Here is a 22103-nt window from a genome sequence, read left to right on the forward strand (position 1 = left end):
CATTAAGTGCAGCATGTCTCAAGTTAAAATTGCTGTCAAGCCAGTGTGCAGTAAAACTAAGGAAATTGACATAGTTTTGCAAGCACGTCCACATGTCATTAGTGACTGATATATAACCTGTGTCTTCAAGTTTTTTTTATCTTTGTTACTACTTTTTCATAAAGTTCCGGAATTATTTTCTCTGAAAACTATGGTCTACTCGGTATGGCATATCTTGGCAGGGTCTCATTTAACAATCTTTTAAAACCAGATCTTTCAACTTTGTTCACTGGTTTATTATCAATCACTATCATTTCAGCAATCAGATAATGGTATTTCACAGTCTGAGGGTCATTTATATTCCACTTTTTTGTTTTTTCTTGGCAATTGTAAAGGGTTAATTGCTTCATGGACTTACTTGAACAGGGAACATCATCATCTACTGCATTTTTTTTCGTTGAGATAGATTCATGTATCTTCTGATACTCCTCCTTGTGCTTGTTCTTTAAATGATTTATCAAACCCAATGTCGAAGCTTTTCCTGTACCTCCACAAGAAATTTTTGTATCACATACTTTGCACTGACATTATGCGAATCTTCGTCATTTTCTTCAAAGTAAGTCCAAACTGAAGATGTTTTTTTACTCATCATACTCTTCCAAAGTCACAAACCTTTTAAAAAGATTGATTGCAAATAAAATAACTTATAACTTATATCTAAATACCGACAACTGCCGAATCATATCTGGCTATTTACGGCCATTACATAAATTATAAACCAATTTGGCACTAGAGGTAGATGTTAGGCACCATCTCATATTAAGTTTAATAGTTATAATTTAATTAATTAATTTAAATAATTTAGACCTACTAGAAGAAAAAATCGGCTCAGAGTGGGACTCGAACCCACAACTCCTGCTTACCATGCAGATGCTTTTCCAGTAGGTCTAAATTATTTAAATTAATTAATTAAATTATAACTATTAAACTTAATATGAGATGGTGCCTAACATCTACCTCTAGTGCCAAATTGGTTTATAATTTATGTAATGGCCGTAAATAGCCCAATATGATTCGGCAGTTGTTGGTATTTAGATTTAGTGTTATCGGGTTAGTGTTGTTTGTTTATATTTATTTATAACTTATAACAGGCACAAAATAAAAAACAAAATAATATTAGTCACATGTATTCACAATTTATAATTACAAAGATCAGCACACGTACATACCTATTACCTATACCACGTACCTATTCATTTGAGAATTGCAGCACATCTGAGAGTCTGATCTTGCCTATCCTTCTTTTTAAGCACTCGTCTTTTCTCTTTCCTTTCTCTTTCCTCTATTGCTCTAGTCCTTGTATGTCTATACATACATCATAATATGTGTGCACAATACTTTCGATTTGTCACTTTTCTGTTGTAGATTTCCCATTTTACAATTACGTGACTCATAGCCTGGTGATAATGGAGATAAGCGACAGATAAGATATCGGTATAAGTCACAGTTACGATTTCACAGATTTGAGACAGCTTGGTAGCCTAAACTGTCCCAGGCTTTCTCCTGTGCATGCTAAGTGACTTTCATTACAAGCATTTAGCTTTCCAAAGTTTATGAGAACAATTATTTGGCATTGACGACTGCGAATTTCTCACCAATAAGCTGCCTCAGCTTGTTTGATTATATTATTAACTCAATTTCATATTTATTTTCACTTTGCGGTCCTTCTCTGTTCTTTTTCTGTTATTTACACGTATAGGTCATTTTATTGTTATCCACATTTGATATCATCACTTATCACTTACTGCCATGACGCTCATGTCTGTCTGCTACAACTGTCAAGAATTAACATAATTGGCAAAGCATAGTGACAGCGGGCCAATAGAGAGCAAGGTGCACGATCCTTGCCATAATGCAGTTTGTGTGCCAATTTTCATACGTGCGTTAATCAAGCCAAATAGTTTAGCCAAATATTCAGCTATTCGGCCCTGTTCCTGGCCAAATATACTATTTGTTGCAACATTAGTCGTCATACATTCTCTCTTAACTTTTAACAAGCCACCAGCTTATTGATTATTGTTAAAAATAAAGATTTTTAACAGTAATCAATAAGCTGGTGGCTTGTTGATTACTGCTTAGTTTTCTTAAAAACAGTTATAGAATAATTATTTACAGATGTATACAGAATAGACACACTTATCAAGTGCAAGATCTTCAACAGAAATAAAAAGCAGATTTAGCGATAGTAGAAACAAAAATATTAACATCATAATTCTACAGAATTTAATGATTAAAAAAAGTTATAACTGCAATCATTTTAAAATTATTCTTGTTACTTACTTTCTATATTATAATTTTTTAATGCTTTTTATTTAGTTTATAAGTTTCACTAAAGTTCTCTCCCCCTAGTATTTTAAGAATAATTTTTGTATTTATATAGTAATAAATACAAAAATTAGACTACTGTTAAATATACTAATAAATGTTTTTTTCATGAAACAAAATAAAACTGATTTAAAATGTATTATTACAATAATTCAAAAACTCATAGACAAAGAATATCATAATAGCTACACAAAAGTTCTCCATTTGCTATAGTCAAAAATACATAAAAAAATGTTTTGAAATATTAAGTTTCACTTAAAATTTCCCATAAGGCCCTGAAATTGTGGAGTGGCCTAGTAGGCCACTCCACAATTTGCTAGAACCACCCCTATATTGATCTAGCTGTGCCCTTTCATTGTAATGTGTTGGTTTGAGCAAAACAATTTGTACCTTAGATTTCATTTAATGCAAAAAAAAAAAAAAAATAAACTAAATCCTGTTAGTCAATGAGAATGCATTCTCTCCTCTGTTTTAGTACAGTTATAACAAATTAACAAATTATATCTAAAAATAAATTAGCGTAGTACCATAGTTATGGGTGTATTGATTGGAGTATTAACATCTCTTTATGAAATGTTTTATGTGGTAATAGTGAGAAGTTAAAACTTTTGGTATTTCACATTCAAATGGTTTATCATATTTTTCCAGAATTTTCAAAAAATGGATTCAGCTGATTTTGCATAACAGCTTTTCATACATGAATCAGAACATGAGTTAAAACATGAAAATAGAAAGAAAAAGAATATTATTATGTTTATAAATATTTATCATTTTCTTGATTTGATTTTGTTGTCAGGAATAAATCAGTAATGGGATACAGAGGCAAGCTGAAAAAATTTTGACTGATATTTTTGTTTTCCAGTCAGCACTATACCCATTAACTACAGTCTAAGTTTAAAATGTGTAACAGTAGTCTAAGTTTACATGATGATAGCTTAAGTATATGCTGTATTATATATATTGAATATGGGCACTGCCTACTACTAAGCTGAGGGGGCTTAATCACCTCATAGCTATGGCTCTATCTTGATTGATTGTTCATTCACTTTTTAATATTTTATTTAAAATTGGTATAGTTGTACATAGATTTATATGACTAAATTGATGTGTTTTGAAAATCCACATCATTGTTTACATATTTCATGGATAAATTTTAAACTACAAAATAAAAATCTATTAACAAGATAATTTGACATTTTTGATTTCAAATGCGATTTTTGAAAATTATTATATTTAAATGTTTGAGTAAGCATTAAAATTTTTTAATTTAAAATAATCATAATGACATTATATACTAAATGAAAATTAAAATTATTTTGCATTTATGATTAAGTTAATTTATTCGATTTAAATTTTAGTTACATCAACTTGAAATAGAAAACTCAAAATTAAAAGATGATATGAATAGACTAAGAAAAGCAATGGCAACAGAAGATTCATCAAATCAAATTAATGAAATTATGGGCAAGTTAAGATTTATAAAAATATTAATTCTGTAGTATATTTAGTCGTGTTAATTGTATAGTATACTTATATTAATATTTTAATAATTTTTATATTTATTTAATTTTTTTTATACAATTAATTTAAACATGACAACAAATGATAATTATATAATTGATATATTAGAAAAATATGTGATATACAGGGTGAGTGGAAATTAACTAGGAAAGTAACTAATTGAGAAATTGCTATAATTTTTGCATTTCTAATGCAAAGATGATGAAAATTATTTGACATGTACCCAGTACCTTATTAAAAGATGAATATCTTAAATTCAAACTGGGACCATCCACCAGTTTCCTCAAACGACCAGGGATCATAATGTGGATGGATGACCTCTTCTTTGCTTCTGCAACCCAACTTGTGATCATTAGCTTTAAATGACAATTCTTGATTGTTTCCAGACAGATTGTTGCATTACATCCTTTCACTGTATGCCTCCATCTCTGCATAGCAACCACTTATTTGCATGACTCTTAGCATACAGCAATTTGCACTCACTCCTAAACAGACAAGTGGTTTGATTTTTTTTTGTCAATGCACCTGCAGTCTTTCTTGGTAACTGCCCACATCTCTGATGCAGAAAGTATAAAATTCTATTGGTTGATGTACACGTGCACACAAACTTTATTATGATTGCCTTATTATTTCTAAAATTATAGCAATTTCTCAGTGCCTAGTTACTTTCTAGCCACCCTTTAGATTAAAAACAGAGTTACCATCAAATAGGGTGAGATTGAAAATTAGAATAATAATTAAATTTGTATAAGATGAATCAAAGAAAATTAAATGATTGATGAAAGAAGCTAATACTTCTAAATGTTTTTTAAATAAAAGGAATTATTGGAGAAAGTATATTTAAGCTCAGGATAATTATCTTAAAAATTTTTAGAAATTTGTTCACAACTGTTTAAATATTCTTATATATAATGTTGATTACTCAAACAATATTTTACAAGATGGGTTCAAAAAGTTTTAGACAGATGTTAACAAAAAAATTAGAATATAATCTGTCTAAAACTTTTTGAACCCATCTTGTAAAATATTGTTTGAGTAATCAACATTATATATAAGAATATTTAAACAGTTTATAGAATATTTAACACATTTATATATAAAGTCGATATAAATGAATAGTTATCATCATATTTATAATTTTGTATGGTTAAGTTTATGAAATCCCTGAAGATGAGCTATTATCTACTACTACAATCAGCACTATAAAAGAATTTGTAGTATTAATTGTTTAAAGTGGCATTTCTAAACTGTTTGATCTATGGACCAGCATTAATTTAAATAGAATTTTTTGATATCATATGAAAATTAAACTACATATTTTAGGGTAAATAGATATTTTTATTACTAAAACTATACAAAAAAATCAATTGACTTCTAATTCTGTTTTTCTTGATCATTTTCTTAGCTTTAAGAACAAAAATTAAATAAAGAGAAAACAACACCTTTCTTAAATTCCAGCAAAAGTTTAACTATATAAAAACGTTTTCAACTGATTTCATCAGTCTTCTTCAGTTACTCGAACAAAAAAACAAAAAGAACGAACCAAATTCAAATTTACAAAATCACGAGAATGGAAAGAATTCTCGTGATTGCGCAGACTATGCAAAAACGATGTACCGAAAAAACGGTAAAAAATGCAAATTCTTGACAAAAAATGCAGATTCTTGACAAACTATATATATATCACAATCCTACGTTATCCAATGAACGATTTCCAAGCAGACGATAGCCCATCTGCGTCCCTGTGGTTGATGCAATGGGATGTTAATTGTGCCCTATATATTTCTAATTTCTCCAAGTGTCTAACGGCCTGTTTAGATCTAGTGGCTTTTATGATGGAAGCACTATCCCAGTGTACCGTGATCTCCTGTTGCTTAGCAAATGCTGCTAGGACTGTGCTGTCAACTGTCCTCTTAACCGATTGCTTATGCTCTTTTATTCTTTGCTGTAAACCACGCAAGGTGGCCCCAATGTACACTAGATCGGATTTAAAACGTTGGTCCCTGATTGGAATTGAGTACACTCCTGTTAGCTCATTTGGTTTCTCTTTCCTCTTATCATTCCTTAACAGACGGTATACTGTCGGGTTGCGTCTATATATTATGCGTAAGTTCCTTTCTTTGGACACCTTCTTAACAATACTTTTAATTAACGGAATATAGTCCATGACCACTGTTTTTTTCTGTTCAGTTCTGTGTTGTTGATGTTTACGTCTCTGTATATCCGTAATTAGACGGTTCACTACCCTTCTCTGATACCCAAACTGTGTTGCTACGCTTCTTACGTACTCCAACTCCCTGTACGTGTCGCAAATATTTGAGCAATGTGTGTAAGCTCGTTGTATCCATGCTCGTAAAGCCGCTAATTTAAACTGTTCAGGATCCACGGAGTTTCTGGGTATGATGCTAGGTTGATATACTGGTTTCCTGAAGATATTCGTCTGTATCTCCCCATCCTTACATGTGATCGTCAAGTCCAAGAAGTTAACCCTAAAGTCACTCTCTTGGTCCAACTCCAAAGTGAGTCCGTAGGGGTTGCTGTTGATTGCATCAAGAAAGCGACGGGTATTGCGATCATTATGCCATATGATGAATATGTCATCAACATATCTGGTATAGAAAACTATGTCTTCTTGGAATGAAGGTAATATATTGCATTCTAGGTTTCGTAGGACCAATTCACAGAGCATCGCTGATATGGGACTACCCATCGGGACTCCCCTTCCCTGCATGTATGTTTTCTCTTGAAATTCAAAGAAAGAAGAATGACAGATGAGATCAGCTAATTCCAAAATTTGCCTTTTGTATTTGAATGAATTCACGATGTTGTTAAACAAGAAGTCCCTTAAGGCGCAGAAGCACGGAGGGAGTTTTATCGAGGGATACAAGGCCTTAAAGTCCATAACCGTCATGTGTTCCCTGTCCTTAAGCATAATTTCATTCATTCTATGTACAAGTTGCAAGGAGTCTTTGATGCAATAAGGGTAATCCTGGATCTTATCCCGAATAAATCTGACAAGCTGTTTTTCTAGTGCGAACGTGGGTGCATTACATTTTTCCACGACGGGTCTTATCTGATAGCCTGGTTTGTGCGTCTTGCCAAATGCAAAGATCTTTGGTGGTCTTGGTGCCTTCATAATGATATTGTCCAAATGCAAAAGGCGTGCTAACGGAGACTTGGCAAACCTCTTAACCCTATTGTGTAATTTTTCTAACAGCTTGTCCGGAGCAATAACGCATTCTGTGTTAGTAATATACTCCTGCAATTTCTGAGCATATGTATCCCGTTTAACAAGTACAATATCCTTAGTCTTATCGGCTTTCATAAGAATCACTTCATTCCTCCGCAGCCATTCTCTCGTTTGCTTGATGTAATTCTGAAACTGTCCGGAGCCCGTCCTAGCCCGTTTCTCTCTTTCGGCCAAAAACCTTGTTTGCCAACGTACGTAATCCTGGTTAGTGTGACCCAAATTAGAGATAAGTAGCTCAATATTAGGTATGATGGTATCCGGACTTATTTTCGGGTTGGGAGCATACATAGGACCATATTCTAGTGCTCTTATAAGACACTGTGGTGGTGTGATGTCATCCCATGCGGTAATGGAGCTTTTTAATTTCGTACGTGGTTTAATGTAATGGCATTTGAATAACCATTTAAGTTTCTTTATATATCGCCGTTTTAAATTTCTTTCTATGCTCGTAGTCAAAGCGATAACTCTATTGTTGACTTCTTCTAGGATCTCTTGGTCTTCTCGGTAGAGGTCATTTTCCAATTGTATAAGTTTATGCAGTAATGTATAATAACCCCTTCTGACATTCCTGATCGCCTTGTTGAGGCATAACTTTTTTAGTTTCGGTAACAGCGAATCACAGCCAACAGGTAATTTGATGCGAGCGATTGACATTGGATAAACCCCGTTCAATCAGCATTGGATAAGAAACTCTAACTTACTTCTTGCCTTGATAAGCTTAACAACCAATCTTCTATAAACTTTAGCCGGTGCAGCCATGACAAATAAAAATGAATAACGTAGGATTAATGATGAGAAATAATGGATAACATACGATTGTGATGATATATATAGTTTGTCAAGAATCTGCATTTTTTTGTCAAGAATTTGCATTTTTTACCGTTTTTTCGGTACATCGTTTTTGCATAGTCTGCGCAATCACGAGAATTCTTTCCATTCTCGTGATTTTGTAAATTTGAATTTGGTTCGTTCTTTTTGTTTTTTTGTTCGAGTAACTGAAGAAGACTGATGAAATCAGTTGAAAACGTTTTTATATAGTTAAACTTTTGCTGGAATTTAAGAAAGGTGTTGTTTTCTCTTTATTATACCAGTTCCAGTAGGTTGGTTATTCATTTTTAAAAATTAAATATTTAGTGAGAAAAACAATAATAATCACATTGATTATTCTTTGCTTATATTTATCATTTATGTAAAATGTTAAAGTCAACATACACAGTGAGAATCTCAAAATAATGAGAGGTGACAAGAATTATATTTTTAATTTTGTCACTAAGGTAGTTTATAGTTTAGTTTATTTTAATGAGTAAATAAATGAATATGAAAAGTACATTTAAGTTTTTTTTAACTGATTTCGGATAAAAAAAATTTAGAAAATATAGGGTTCCATCTAGGTTTTTGGGGCCTAGGGCTTATTGAAGTTTAATGAAGCCTCATTTTTACCATATTTTTATCAAACCTAACCTATTAACTACTATTTATTATATGGTGAGTACTCATTGTTAATGAAAATGTATTAAAAATTTATGATGATAATTCAATTTTTGTGGGCCCTTGATGGAGCCAGAACTCATTAGCATCATTTAAATTATTATCAGAGGAACAATGTCCCCATCACTTGAAATATTATTGGGGAGCTGAATGGGTTCTGATCCCTTAGAATTGGTGCCCATGTTGAGTTGAAAATCATGGTTTAAACTATAACTTTGAACTTAAAATGAATTTACTGTTTAACATTTAAACATTTGCAATTAATTTTAATAAAGTTTTGCTATAATTCTTGGAGTTCGTTTATTATTGACAAAAATCTTATATTGTAGATCAGTTTGAATCTCTTCAAGAAGAATTAGAAAGACGTCGAGAAGAATGTTTACAACTACGCACTATACTTGCTAATCAAAGTTTAGATATTAAAACTGTTACACGAAATGCATACAATGACAATGTTGAACTCATTAATGAAGATGGAGAATTATTGATGGCATTTGAAACTCAAAAGAAACTTATCAGGTTATATTTCTGGAATATTCTCTTAATAATTTTCATTAAATAGAGTTTAGATGATAATCAGTCAATATCTTAATTTTTAATTTTCTGTTTTACATTAGACAACTGGAAAATGAATTACAAGCAGAAAAAGTTAAAGGTCACAGTATTGAGCAAGAATTGAGGCATGAAATTAAAAAATTAAGAGAAGATAATGAAAGACAACAGAAACTTTTGAGTCAAGTGAGTATATTTAACACCTTCTTTCCTCATTTTTTTTTAAATTTTATAATTAATTATGTTTAATTACATTAAAAATAATAATAATGAAAAAAAACCAAAGAAATGTGTTAATTTTGAAGAAAAAGCTTCAAAGTACAATTTCCTTTTTCTCGCCTTAGCGCGAAACTTGACACCGATGAGTCATTGTTTACACAGCTGGATGACCTTGAGAACAGCTGGTGTCCTGTTTCGTGGGACATTCTCATGAAACTCTCGGGAGGAGAAGGGTAAAAAGTAGGGTGAATACTAGATGGCGGGATATTTCAAAATTTTTTTTTTAATTACAATTTTAATTGAAATTTCCGACCCCCGACTTAATTAAACGTGATTATAAAAAAATCTATTAATTAAAAAAATTAAAAAACTATTGGATGTTGTTTTTTACATCAGAAAATAGCTTTAAATAACTTTACCGAAGTAAAATCGGCGCGCTAGAACTTTAGAAGGATGAATAAAGTTCCATAAAAAAATCCCATAAAAAAACAATTAAGCGTTAATCGCGCATCATTAAGGGTTAATTAAAATCGCAATAAAATTTTTTCGCGCGGGTAAAAATTTTTCAAAAAATTTGGGGACTGAAAAAACATCCGAAAAATCAAAAAAAAAATTTTTTTTTCCCGAGGGTCTAAAAACCCGTTTTCTGTGTAACGCTATATAAACCGATCGAACTGAGTTCGATTGCGGGTACGAAGGGGTTTTAAGTATATAAATATACTGTATAGAAACATGCAAATAAAGATAAATATATATAGTATATATAAATATACTTTTGAGTTCTATGATGTGTTGAAATTGTTACAAATGTGTAATTATAACATGCTTTTATGAATTCAACATTCCATATAATAATTGGAATTTTGGAGAATAACCCACAAATTATGTGTTTGAAAGATAATTTGAAAGGGGTGTGAGTTGTGCAATAGTGCAAGTTAGATGCCAATTTTTAAATTCTAGTCATGAGTTAAAATTAATTTACACTAAACAGTTAACTGCTTGCAGGTAACTGATCCACTGGACCAGTAATTATCTATTCATATGTTTGCAAAAAGTATTAAAAGCATTGACAACAAAATTTTATAAAAAATGATAAATCATATTGTTTTAACACTTAATTTACATAATTGAAACAATTCATAAACACAGTCAAATTACAGGAGTGGTCAGTGAGTACAGGTGTGAAATTTCTTAGTATTTCACAGGGATTTTTCAGTAACCGTTTCCCTGTTAAGCTAAGTATCATACCATTTTTGAGGTATATTCAAACATGTTAGCAAAGACAGTCAATACACAAGCATGTACTTGTGTATTGTCTGTGCTAAACTTGTGTACTGTTATCTTTGCTAATATATATACTCAAATTGAAAGTTATTAAATATAAATTTTATACAAATAAATTAGTTTAATTAATGTAAAATGGATTGCTACATTAGAGTTTAAAAAATAACACACAATTTTAACTTCTGTAATTTTGATATTGTTAATTATTATTTTGAATTAAATTTGATAATTATTAAATAAAAATTTTAATTTAATTTTTTATTTAATTTAATTTAATTATTTAAATTAATTTTATAATATTAAGTATTATTATTAAAATTAATTTAAAAATTATTGTAATTATTAGTCAATAACTTATTAGGCCAATATTTTATATTATCTTTGTAAAAATTTATTTTATATTACTTATTAATAATCAGCCAATTATATTCTGAATAATTCAGAAATTAATGTGATTATTATGTGATTATTACATAATATTTGGATTTGGTTATTTATGTATGTCTACAATGATTTGTTAACAGATATGAAACTAAAACAGCAATATTTTATGTTTGATGTCAACTGCATAGTGGTCTCCATGTCACCATACTATCCTGCTTTCAACAGATGCCCTGGATATGTTCAGTATATGATAGGGCAGATTATATGAAGGTTTATTTTCATTCTTGAAATTTTTTAGAGTGTACACTGTCCCAGATTATTCCCAAAATTACATTATATAAATTTAATTAGGAAAATCAGTAATTAAACAATTTATTGTTACAAGATTTAACTATTACTTTATTTTATTTATATATATTATATATTATATATATTATATATAATATTTATTATATAAAATTTTAAAAGGTTTGCAATTCCTATTGAATACATTTGAGAAATGATGACATTGTACAACAGAATGCCAGAGAGGAGCCAACAAATGATGATGTGTTACATATCAACATATACAGATGTTGAGGAGGAAATGGTTTATAATTCCGATGAAACTTTCCATCAAGATACTGAGATAAATGTAAATTCTTCACAGACTCTAACTCCCAGGATGTCCTAAGAAACTAATGACCAGAAAATCAAGATGACTTTAGCAGATGTGTTAGACAGAATCAAACTGCTTAACAATCATAATGAGTAAGAACATGGATACAGATACTGAGACAGTTAATGAAGCTCTCAATCACATCCAAGCTATGCAAAAAGAATCACTAACAATCAAATGTGAGTGCTAATGGATTTGCCCAAAAGACACACAGCCTATCAAATGTAGATTGGTTTTTCACCACAAAATATCATAATGGAGTGTTAAACATTGTTACTTAGCAGCACTACATTTGTTTGAGTTTCATACTGGGTTCAATACAGAAAAGCTTTAGAATGCCATTTGACCTACAAATATACTGTTGAATGTTTTAAATGCTTTATTGCTTTTTAATGCTTTCATATTACCCATATTCTCTTTATTGCTTGGTCCAACTACTGAAATGTGTTCTAAAGGTATCTACATATCAGCAAACAATGTTTTTTAATGAGGCTTTTCATGGTTATTAACCAGAAATGCTTTTAATGCTTATAATGCTTTTGATTGTCCTTAATGATAAGTTTGTATCAATATGTCAATGAGACTTTTTTGAAATTCTAAGGTAAATGATCTTTCTTTTTTTCTATACAATACATAAGCATTCCATATGCAAATATCCAATAAATGGAAAAATAATTTCATATATTTTTTTCCTCCTTTTCTGTGTTATGAGGTAGTCATGGAGGAGGTGTTGTACACAATCAACACCTCCAATTCTGTCATTATAGTACCCACCAGTGGTCAAGCGGTCTTCATTCCCTGAACACTGGGAGTTCAGTTGTGGGTTTGCACCTTGCTCAGACGGGCTGGCCATGTGGAGTTTCCGGGTTTTCTCCACGTCTGTAACACCTAAATAGTTCCCTTAAAAAGACCTCTTGGAAGGCATCCCCCTGGGCAGATTGGCAAGTGTTGCATTGCTATAACTAACTAACTAAACAAACAAAGAAACTGCTGTTATAGTTTCAATTAACAAGTTTTGCTGTGACATTTTCATCCTTATCTATTTTATTTACAAGTATATTCTCCATGTTGTGTATTATAGATAATAAACAAGCATTTCTCTTATTATGACATTTCATTATAGTTACTTTTCCTTTTTTTTTACAGTTACCATTTTGCCCTTTTTTAGTTTGTCTGAATAATCAGTGATATTTCTTTCCTATTCATTTGCATAGTTTTGTATATGGGTTTGTCTTATGTTGCATTAGAAAAGCAGCAAGGTTGGTGGCATATAATAGTTGTTGGCTGTGAGTCAGTATCCCTTGCCCCTTGTCCAAAAGTGGTTCAAGTAGTGGGAGATGACGATGATGACGATGGCAATGACATATCTGTATATTGGCACCGATAACTACTTTTTGTTATATAAATTATTGTTGAAAATAGGTAGTCACTGTACGATTTATATAAACAATAAAAGTTGATGCTCAACTGAGCCCACTTAAATGACATATGTTGTATCCATTCTAGCTGGCCTTTATGTAACACGAGACTTTTATCAATCATAATGTCTCTCTCTGGAATATACAGGGTAGAACATTTCCTGCTTATATGTTCAACAACAGGCCAAATTTTACTTAGCTTTGGATTTGGGTTGTAGTATAGACAAAATCTTCATTGTTACTAAACTGGAAATGTCCTTTCATATTTTGATATCTTTGAGTCATCAATGTCAGGAAAATGGGTGTTTAAAGTATTTCATTGCTGGATCAATATATTCTTTCATCTGGCTTTTTATAAGACCCTGTAATATATTTATTGTCAGGAAGATCATAATTTTATTTTATTGGTTTCTAAAACTAATACATCTATCAAGGAGTTGTTGACAAAGAGCTTGAAATATTGTAATGCATCAAATTCCTCCACAAGATGAAAAGTAGAACCAAAGATGCCAATGATGTGGTTGAATATGGAGACAGATGCAGTTGATCAATGTTTATCTCTTTTCAATCTGTAGTAAAATACTCATCAAAGCTAACCTCAGATTCACCACTGGTGTCATTGCTTTCTTCTGACCTGCTTACAGATACAGAAATTCACATATTGAATTTCTGTATCTGAATCACTTATTTTATTCTGAACTTTTATCCTAACACACAAATATGAAATAAAATATGTAAGCATACAGATATAAAAGTAAAAAATATAAAAACATTGTTGCTTACCAAATGATGGCAAATTATTTCAGAAAGTGGTGTATTTGAAAAGCACTAATTTCTTAACAATTGTTTTTGTGAGAATGCTCTGTGTACTTTGTAATTGTTTGACTAATAATGACTATACAAGAATGATATAACCATATATGTATATTTATTTTTGCTTCAAATGTGCAGGTATAATTTTTATCTTATTTTGCATCAGTATGTAATGATTAAAACTGATTGTTAAATTAATTTGTTACATTCACATATATTAATATAATATATGTTGATACATACAATAAGTCTGTTTACAAATTACAAAATTTATTTAAATTAGGTGGAAATATGAAAAATAACTGTGTTTTTAATACAATTATGATTTTCTTGAGATTATTTTTCATCTATCTATCTACATTTGAGCATGTACTGTACATTATGTAACATTAAATCTGTTACTGCTTGAGCTATCTCATGTATGTATGTCTCTGCCATTATCGTCAGCCCAACTTATCTGATGGCCCACTTATTTTTTCTGATATTGTCTCTTGAGTTATCTTTGGTCTGCACATTAAGAGGTTAGTCAAACTGTTAAATTGTTGCGTATCCACTTAATATTTAATCAATCATTTACTGTTTATTTATGTTCTTCTACTTAATCTTTATAAGCAATGTTGTGTTTACTTTGCAAAATTAAGGGGTTGTTGTGTCATAATTTTACTTGTGTAACTCAATATGAAGTCTATTCTGTTTTTCTTTTTGATGTTTTACCTGGGATAAAGGAGCATCAAGTATGTTGTAAATTATTTTCATTTTCTGCATTGTGTGTGTGTGGGGACTGTATATGATGAGAAATAAATTAAACTATTTTATGTCAGCATGTTGTTTTCACTTCCATTGGAAACCATTGCATATGATCCACAGAACCTCGCATAAGTTTGAATACTTTTTGAATTTTGTGTAGATTTTTTTAAATTCAAAATGTTAAATTACTTCTTATAGAACTTTATTGATGACTATTAATTAAAATTTATTATATTATAATGTAATATTTTATATTTCTATTTCTGCTTATCAGACCTAGAAGTATCAGAAAAATTAGCTTTCTGTAAATCTTTATATTTAAGTAGTTATTTTATTTTATTTAATATTTATTATTTATATATATTTATATTATTATATACTATATTATACAGTGGTACCTCGTATAATGTACGCATACGTTATACGAGGTACGTCACCCGACCAAATACTGGAATAAGCAAATAGCCTTAATTCAGATATTAAATTCACCTATGAGATTGAAAAAGATACACAAATAAATTATTTGGATATAACAATTAAACGCTTTAATAACCACCTAGAATATAGAAAATATGAAAAACCATGTAATGCCAAAAAAGTTATAAATTTTAAATCATATTGCCCGATAAGCCAAAAACGGAATGTATATATATTATGGAAATAAGAAAAATCTATTCTAGAATGACAAAATTTAATGTAAGAATAAAAGAAATTGAACGTATAACGCATACGTTATACGTTACATGCCTATGCCTAGAATAACGGACGCTTCGAACAACGGACTTTCTGGCATAATTGGTGACTGCTCCATGGGTGCGTTTTTTAATAGCAATCGCTCTGCATCTCCGCTACTACAGGAGTGCGCTGCTGTTTGTAGGCATTTAGGAATGACAGTGAAAGAAAGAAAGATGGCAGCGCCCGCACTATCGATGATATCGCGATGGAGGAATCTATAATTCTAAACTATGAGCTTCAAAAGGCAAAAGAAGGGTTCCAATTTAATCATAAAATGGATTATTTGTTGAAAGAGCATTCAAAATAGCCACAAAAAAAATTCGTAAAGACACTTACATCACTGCGTGCGCTAACTCGCGCTTTCACAATTTCTAAATTCTCATTCATAAAACTGCATAATGGACCCAGAAACGAAACTATCTTAGCCATGGAGGATGCCATGTTGCTTTCCACCATAAACTACTGCTACAAGCGGCCGTTTTTGCCGTTCGACCACCGGAATTTAGGGACGCGTTCCGCAAGAATTTTTAAACGGATTTCACTCGTGCAGAGTTACGTGGATGAATAAAAGAACGCACCCCATGTTTATTTTTTATGATACAGTATGGCTATTTTATGCTGCAGAACGAATTAGATGTTTTAACATGTATTTCTATGGGAAAATGCGTTTCGTATAATGGACGTTTCACTTAACGGACATGCACCTGGAATGGATTAAGTACGTTATACGAGGTACCACTGTATTATATATATTATATATAATGTAATGTATATGTACAGTATATATATATATTAATAAATATATATATATATTATATTATATATTTATATATTTATTATTTTAAAATTTAATTAATTAATTTTTTTTAAACAAAATATTTAGAACTTGAAGAAATCACCTCAAGCACAGACTGAAGCCATATTACAACATGAAATTAACAGATTAACGGATGAAAATGTTGTAAGTTAAAAATTTTTTTTAAGATATCTAATGATATAATATCCAATGTCTAAAAAATACACCATACATAACATAAGACTGATTTTTATTGGTAGACCATGAAATTCTATGAGAACTATGTTTAAATTAAAATTTTTCTTAGAACAGTCTATTAATCATGTCTTACTTTCATTGTCATTTGGTAAAATTGGTAACTAAACTGGTAATTTTTTTTGTAAGGAATTTAAGAAGAACCAATGGAGTCAGAACTTTTCACAATCTTACATATTGTACTTTCAAAAAAAGTGCACAAAAATTTTAAATTTTCTATTCTTTTCTGACTTTTAAGAGGACTAAAAAATTAAAAATTCTAAAACATTTATAAAAATGAAATAGAATTCTCCCAATGGGTCAAGAAAATCAAACAAGTATATAGAGAGAGAAAAATTTTTTTAATTACATGATGTTAATCCCTAAATGCATTTTGCCAATTTTTTTGGCCTCTTCAGTAGGGCTTACATAAGTACAAAAGGATGATCATTCAAAGAGTGTACAATCATAAAGGTCAGTTACCGTCTCTTATTGGTTGTTTACAGTCCCTATACCTGATTAGATTTACCCAGCATTCCGCTGGCAACACACCATTATTCAAATTAACAGCATTATTCTGTCTGATGATTGTAAAGTGTTCTTTAAATTTTCTTTTTACACAATTTTTTTTCTTTATATACTATTTTAACATTATTAAGATCGATATTACAGTTATGAGTGTTACAATGCAAAAATACCAGTGAGGTGTTAACCTTGAGTTTTATTGAAGCCAGATGTTCGGATAGTCGAACTTTTAATTTTCGTTTTGTTTCTCCCACGTAGAAACTTGGATTTTTACATGTGCATTGCAGTTTATACACCACTCCTTCTTCTTCCAATGGATCTTTTTTAATACTGTCTATTTTCATCAGTTCTGACGACCTATTTTTTTGGGTACGGGCCAATTCGGTTCTTATAAAAAAAATTTTTTATATTTTTCATATATTCCTTTGATATATGGAAATGATATGAACTTTTTTACTTCCTGTTTCTTTTTAACTTGAAATCTGTTCAATATAAAATCATTGTGCCACTTTTTTAACAATTTACTTGGGTATCCGTTCAATAAATACTTTTTGTTTACTGATTCAATTTCTTTTATTCTTACATTAAATTTTGTCATTCTAGAATAGATTTTTCTTATTTCCATAATATATATACATTCCGTTTTTGGCTTATCGGGCAATATGATTTAAAATTTATAACTTTTTTGGCATTACATGGTTTTTCATATTTTCTATATTCTAGGTGGTTATTAAAGCGTTTAATTGTTATATCCAAATAATATATTTGTGTATCTTTTTCAATCTCATAGGTGAATTTAATATCTGAATTAAGGCTATTTGCTTATTCCAGTATTTGGTCGGGTGATGTTATTTTACTGTCATATATAAGTATTATATCATCCACGTACCTTGCCAGTAATTTTATTTCTATAATTTTTGATATGGCTATGTCCATGTCTATCATAAAGATCTCTGCCAATTTCAGGCCAATGACAGAACCCATAGAGATACCTACTTTTTGGCGGTAATATTTTTCGTTTAATGTGAAGTAGTTTTCCCAGCATAAAAATAATTAGTTCTATTAAGTAGTTTGGAACGTTATACTTACTTAAGCTTTGTACTATCATTTGATGGAGGGGTACATTGACATTGTCTAGACTCATCAGTTTATATTCCGGGAGGATTGTTCCACCCTCCAATTTTGATATCAGGGTATCTGCATTCTTTATGCTGTATTTTGAGTTTGAGATGGCCTGTAAGGATTTTTTTAAAAAAATTTCCAATTTATATACAGTAGAGCATTGATTATTCGACTTAATTGGAGAATGGAGTTGATCGGATAACTGAAAAGTTGGATAACCGAAAAGTATGAAAAAATGCATTATTAGTATAGTGTATTAGGCCTGGTTTAAATACTAGCCTCCTTTTCATGGTCGAGCCAGTGCTGCCAGCTAAAACATGCAAAAATTTAACAAAAATAATATTAAAGTAGCCAAGATATAACCAAATATCACAGCGCCACATCACTAGCGGACATTTGAATTTGCCGACTAGAACACGGTCGGTTAACCGATAAGTCGCTTAATTGGGGGTCGGATAATCGATGCTCTACTGTAGTAGTGTTAGTTTGAAGTCAATGTTCTGCTTATGTGTCTTTATACAAATGTTTAATATAATATGTTTAATTAAAAAATACTTAGAAATGAATAAATAAAATTCACTTTAGATTGATAATTATAATTCATTTTTATATTTTCCTGTCACTTATTTAACTGCAGTTTTAAAATTGTTCTTAAGATTAAAGAAAGACATACAGATACCAGTGGAAATTTATAGATCTGCAAAATTAGATAGATAAAAGTTGACACCAGAAATGGAAAACTTAGGAGCTGGAGGCCCTGATTAACCATATTAACCACATTATTTCAATTCAAAAATTTTCTTCAGAATAGTCGGATAAATGACTGGCATTACACTCTTATTAACAGGGAAAGTATAATGTACAGGGCTAAGAGCATTGTGCATTGAGTTGTAAAATATTGCAGCCAAGCATTGTGAGGATGTCACAATAAATAATTGCTTGTTGGTTTTATATTTTATAGCTGATCACTTTTGGCAATAGTAAAGAAATGGAAAAAGTCTTTATAGAAAGACAATTCCTAGTTTTGGCAAATTTCTATGAATTGAAAAGAAGAATTTCTTTATGATGACGATTTTTTTGTTTTGGATGATTTATTAGGCTTCAATTTGAAAAAAATTGTAGATGTATAAATTCACACTGTCATCCGTCTGTTGTCTGTCTCTCTGTCTTTCCATAATCTCGAGAATGGAGCTAGGTAGATGAAAGCCAAGACCAGATATGGAAAGATTAAGGGCAGGAGACCCCGATTAACTACATACAAACTTCCAATGCAAACCAGAAGTCACATTATTTCAATTCAAAAATTTTCCTCTGAAAACAGTTAGATAGATGACCTGCAAGACACTATTGCTAATGGAAAAGTATGATGTACAGGGGTAAGACACTACTAATTTGAGGTGGAGAGCATATATTTTAAAGTAAAATATTATTAAAAATATGATTAAAAATTGCAGCCTGGCATAGTGATGATGTCACAATAAATAATTGCTTGTAATTTTTTCAAATACAATAATATATTTTGAAATAGAAATAATGCATGTCATATAATACTAAATTAGACTATTCTAATGCCTTAAAAATAATAATGTACAGTACTTTAAAAAAAAATTGATAATTGTGAGAATGTAAAATTTCGTATTTATATTAATAAAATGCTTTCTGGCAATTAACTTTGGAAAATTTATTTTCAAAAACATAATTAATGTAAATTTTGCAATTTTATAATGCAGTTCATTTTTACATTAAATCTCTGCTTTAAAAATATGAATATTATAATTAGTTATTTTTCTATATTTATATTATTTTAGTATGTGTGTGAAAATTATGTAAATATATAATTTTAAATTTTAAATTAGGATCTTAGAGAAAAAATCGATGGTAATTCTGATCAAGTTAAGAAGCTGAAGAAACAGCTGAAAATATATGCAAAGAAGCTTAAGGATGTTGGAAGTAAACAAAAATTCTTTTATTTATTATGTTCATTTATTAAATGAAATTTTTATTGTTTATATATTTTTAATAGTAAATATAACTAAAATTTAACAATAATGTAATTGCTAGCAAGCATTTTTCGTTATTTCAATTACAAATTTCTAGACATTCAACTTATTTATATATGTAGCCAATTCATTTGAATAAATAGAATTTTCAAATCCTTTTCCAGAGAACAACAACAACCATAAATGGAAAATTATGTAATAAGTTACATTTTTATTAGACTTTCTGTGTGAAATTATCTTCTGTGGATAAATGCATAGTTTGCACATTGGCATTTAAATATTTATAGAATTAAGTTAATAATAATTGTAACTGTGGTTCATGTTGTTGTCATATTCATAGCAGATATCTTAAAACACAAGAGAACATTTGTATGGTATTTGCATTAATTAGTTGGTAAATATGTACTATTATTGTTACAAGTAAAACTGATACTACATTTAAAAAAATAATAGTGAGATTTATTAATAATTGTTAAAATCATTCATATTTATATTCTTTTTGAATATGTTTTATTCAGATTTATAAAATTACATCAAATCTATACATTTATTAATTACAATTAATAGAATGTATTCTGCATCATTATCTAAAAAATTCTGTAAAAATTCATAATGACCAATTAATTAATCATAATTACATTATGAATAGATAAGTGAGTTTGTTAGATTGATTGTAAATTCAAAAATATTATCTTTGAGTGTTAAAGATATCAGTTATTTATACTCAGAAATTTTTTTTTATTTGAGTTAATTGTTTAAGATTGCTTTTCTTCATATCTACTGATTATCAATATATAATAGTAAGACAAATATCTTTTATTAATTTAAGTAAAGATGAAATTTAAATAATTCAAATCTCCCTTTATGAACTTATCATTCTTAATCATCTTCAACAATGTCTTTGTTCATCACATTATACCTGTTCCATGAAAGAATATCCTTTTTCATATGATCTTTAAAAACAGGACTCCAAACTTTCCTCTAACTATTACCCTATTGCCCTCCTACTTGCAATCAGAAAATAGTTTGTCTTGATCTTGTTTTCTGGCTCCTTAAATTTAACATATTCTCTAACTTCCAATTCAGTGTCAGGAATCAAAAAAACAATCTATCCTTGACTGCATCTATATTCTTAAATCCTTGGCTAATTTTCATTCCATCATAGATGCAACAGACTCATAGTCATCTTCATTGACTTATCAAAAGTTTTTGATTCCATTCAAATTTCCCTTCTTTACCCCAAGATGAAGGATTATAACATTAGCCACAGATTTTATTACCTGTGTTAAATCTATTCTCACAGAGTCTTGAGGCTGTTGTTATTTCTAGTAACCTTATCTCTAACTTTGTAACTGTTGACTGTATTCTCCTTCAAAGAGTCTCCCTCAGCACTGTCCTCTTCAACCTCTTTGTCAATGATCTTCCCTCTTTCCTTGACTAAGTTGAATCTGCTAGTCCCATTCTAATGGGTAGTCCAATTTACCTCCTCCAATTTTCAAATGACTCTTCTCTCTCATATTTGCTGGAATGCAATGTAAACTCAATCTTATGTATCTATGTACACTAGGTAGTGGTGTCACAATTAACCTTTCTGAAACAAAAACCGTTATCTTTTGCACTGGTCAAAAACTTAGAGACAAACTCTATATTGAAAAACAATTCATTGACCTAGTGAACCACCACAGATTTCTTGGCATTCACTTTTCATACAACAATAGATTTAACATTTACCTCAAACAAGTCAAAACAATTCTTGTATCTTGAAACATATATTCTCACCTTTTAGTTCTCTTTTTCTAAATGAAACTTATGGACTACAAAATCCACTTAAAGCTTTTTAAACCTCTTCTCCTCAACTCATCTTTATGCCTCACTCCTTTAGAGTCTTCCCTTTATTGACTATCTCAAAACTATTCATAACATCTTTATTAGACTTGTTAAATTGAAAGATCCACTCCTGGTTACATTCTCAGGATAGAATTTCATGTTCAAT

General features: G+C 30.1%; 1 protein-coding gene across 3 annotated transcripts in view; it reads left to right on the forward strand.

The window, feature by feature from the left end:
* LOC136985734 (unconventional myosin-Va-like) overlaps positions 1–22103 on the forward strand; it is a 162929-nt gene that overhangs the window by 102204 nt on the left and 38622 nt on the right. For 2 of the 3 annotated variants that reach the window (XM_067283071.1, XM_067283074.1), the window contains 5 exons: positions 3723–3828; positions 8953–9142; positions 9241–9361; positions 16317–16394; positions 19967–20060. In XM_067283071.1, the coding sequence (XP_067139172.1) occupies positions 3723–3828; positions 8953–9142; positions 9241–9361; positions 16317–16394; positions 19967–20060 (589 nt within the window). The remainder of the gene's footprint in view (positions 1–3722; positions 3829–8952; positions 9143–9240; positions 9362–16316; positions 16395–19966; positions 20061–22103) is intronic. The other variant, XM_067283073.1, reaches the window with a different exon arrangement.

The sequence above is a fragment of the Centruroides vittatus genome, unplaced genomic scaffold, assembly GCF_030686945.1.
Source record: "Centruroides vittatus isolate TY-2023 unplaced genomic scaffold, ASM3068694v2 contig_976, whole genome shotgun sequence".
Taxonomy (NCBI): Eukaryota; Metazoa; Arthropoda; class Arachnida; order Scorpiones; family Buthidae; genus Centruroides; species Centruroides vittatus.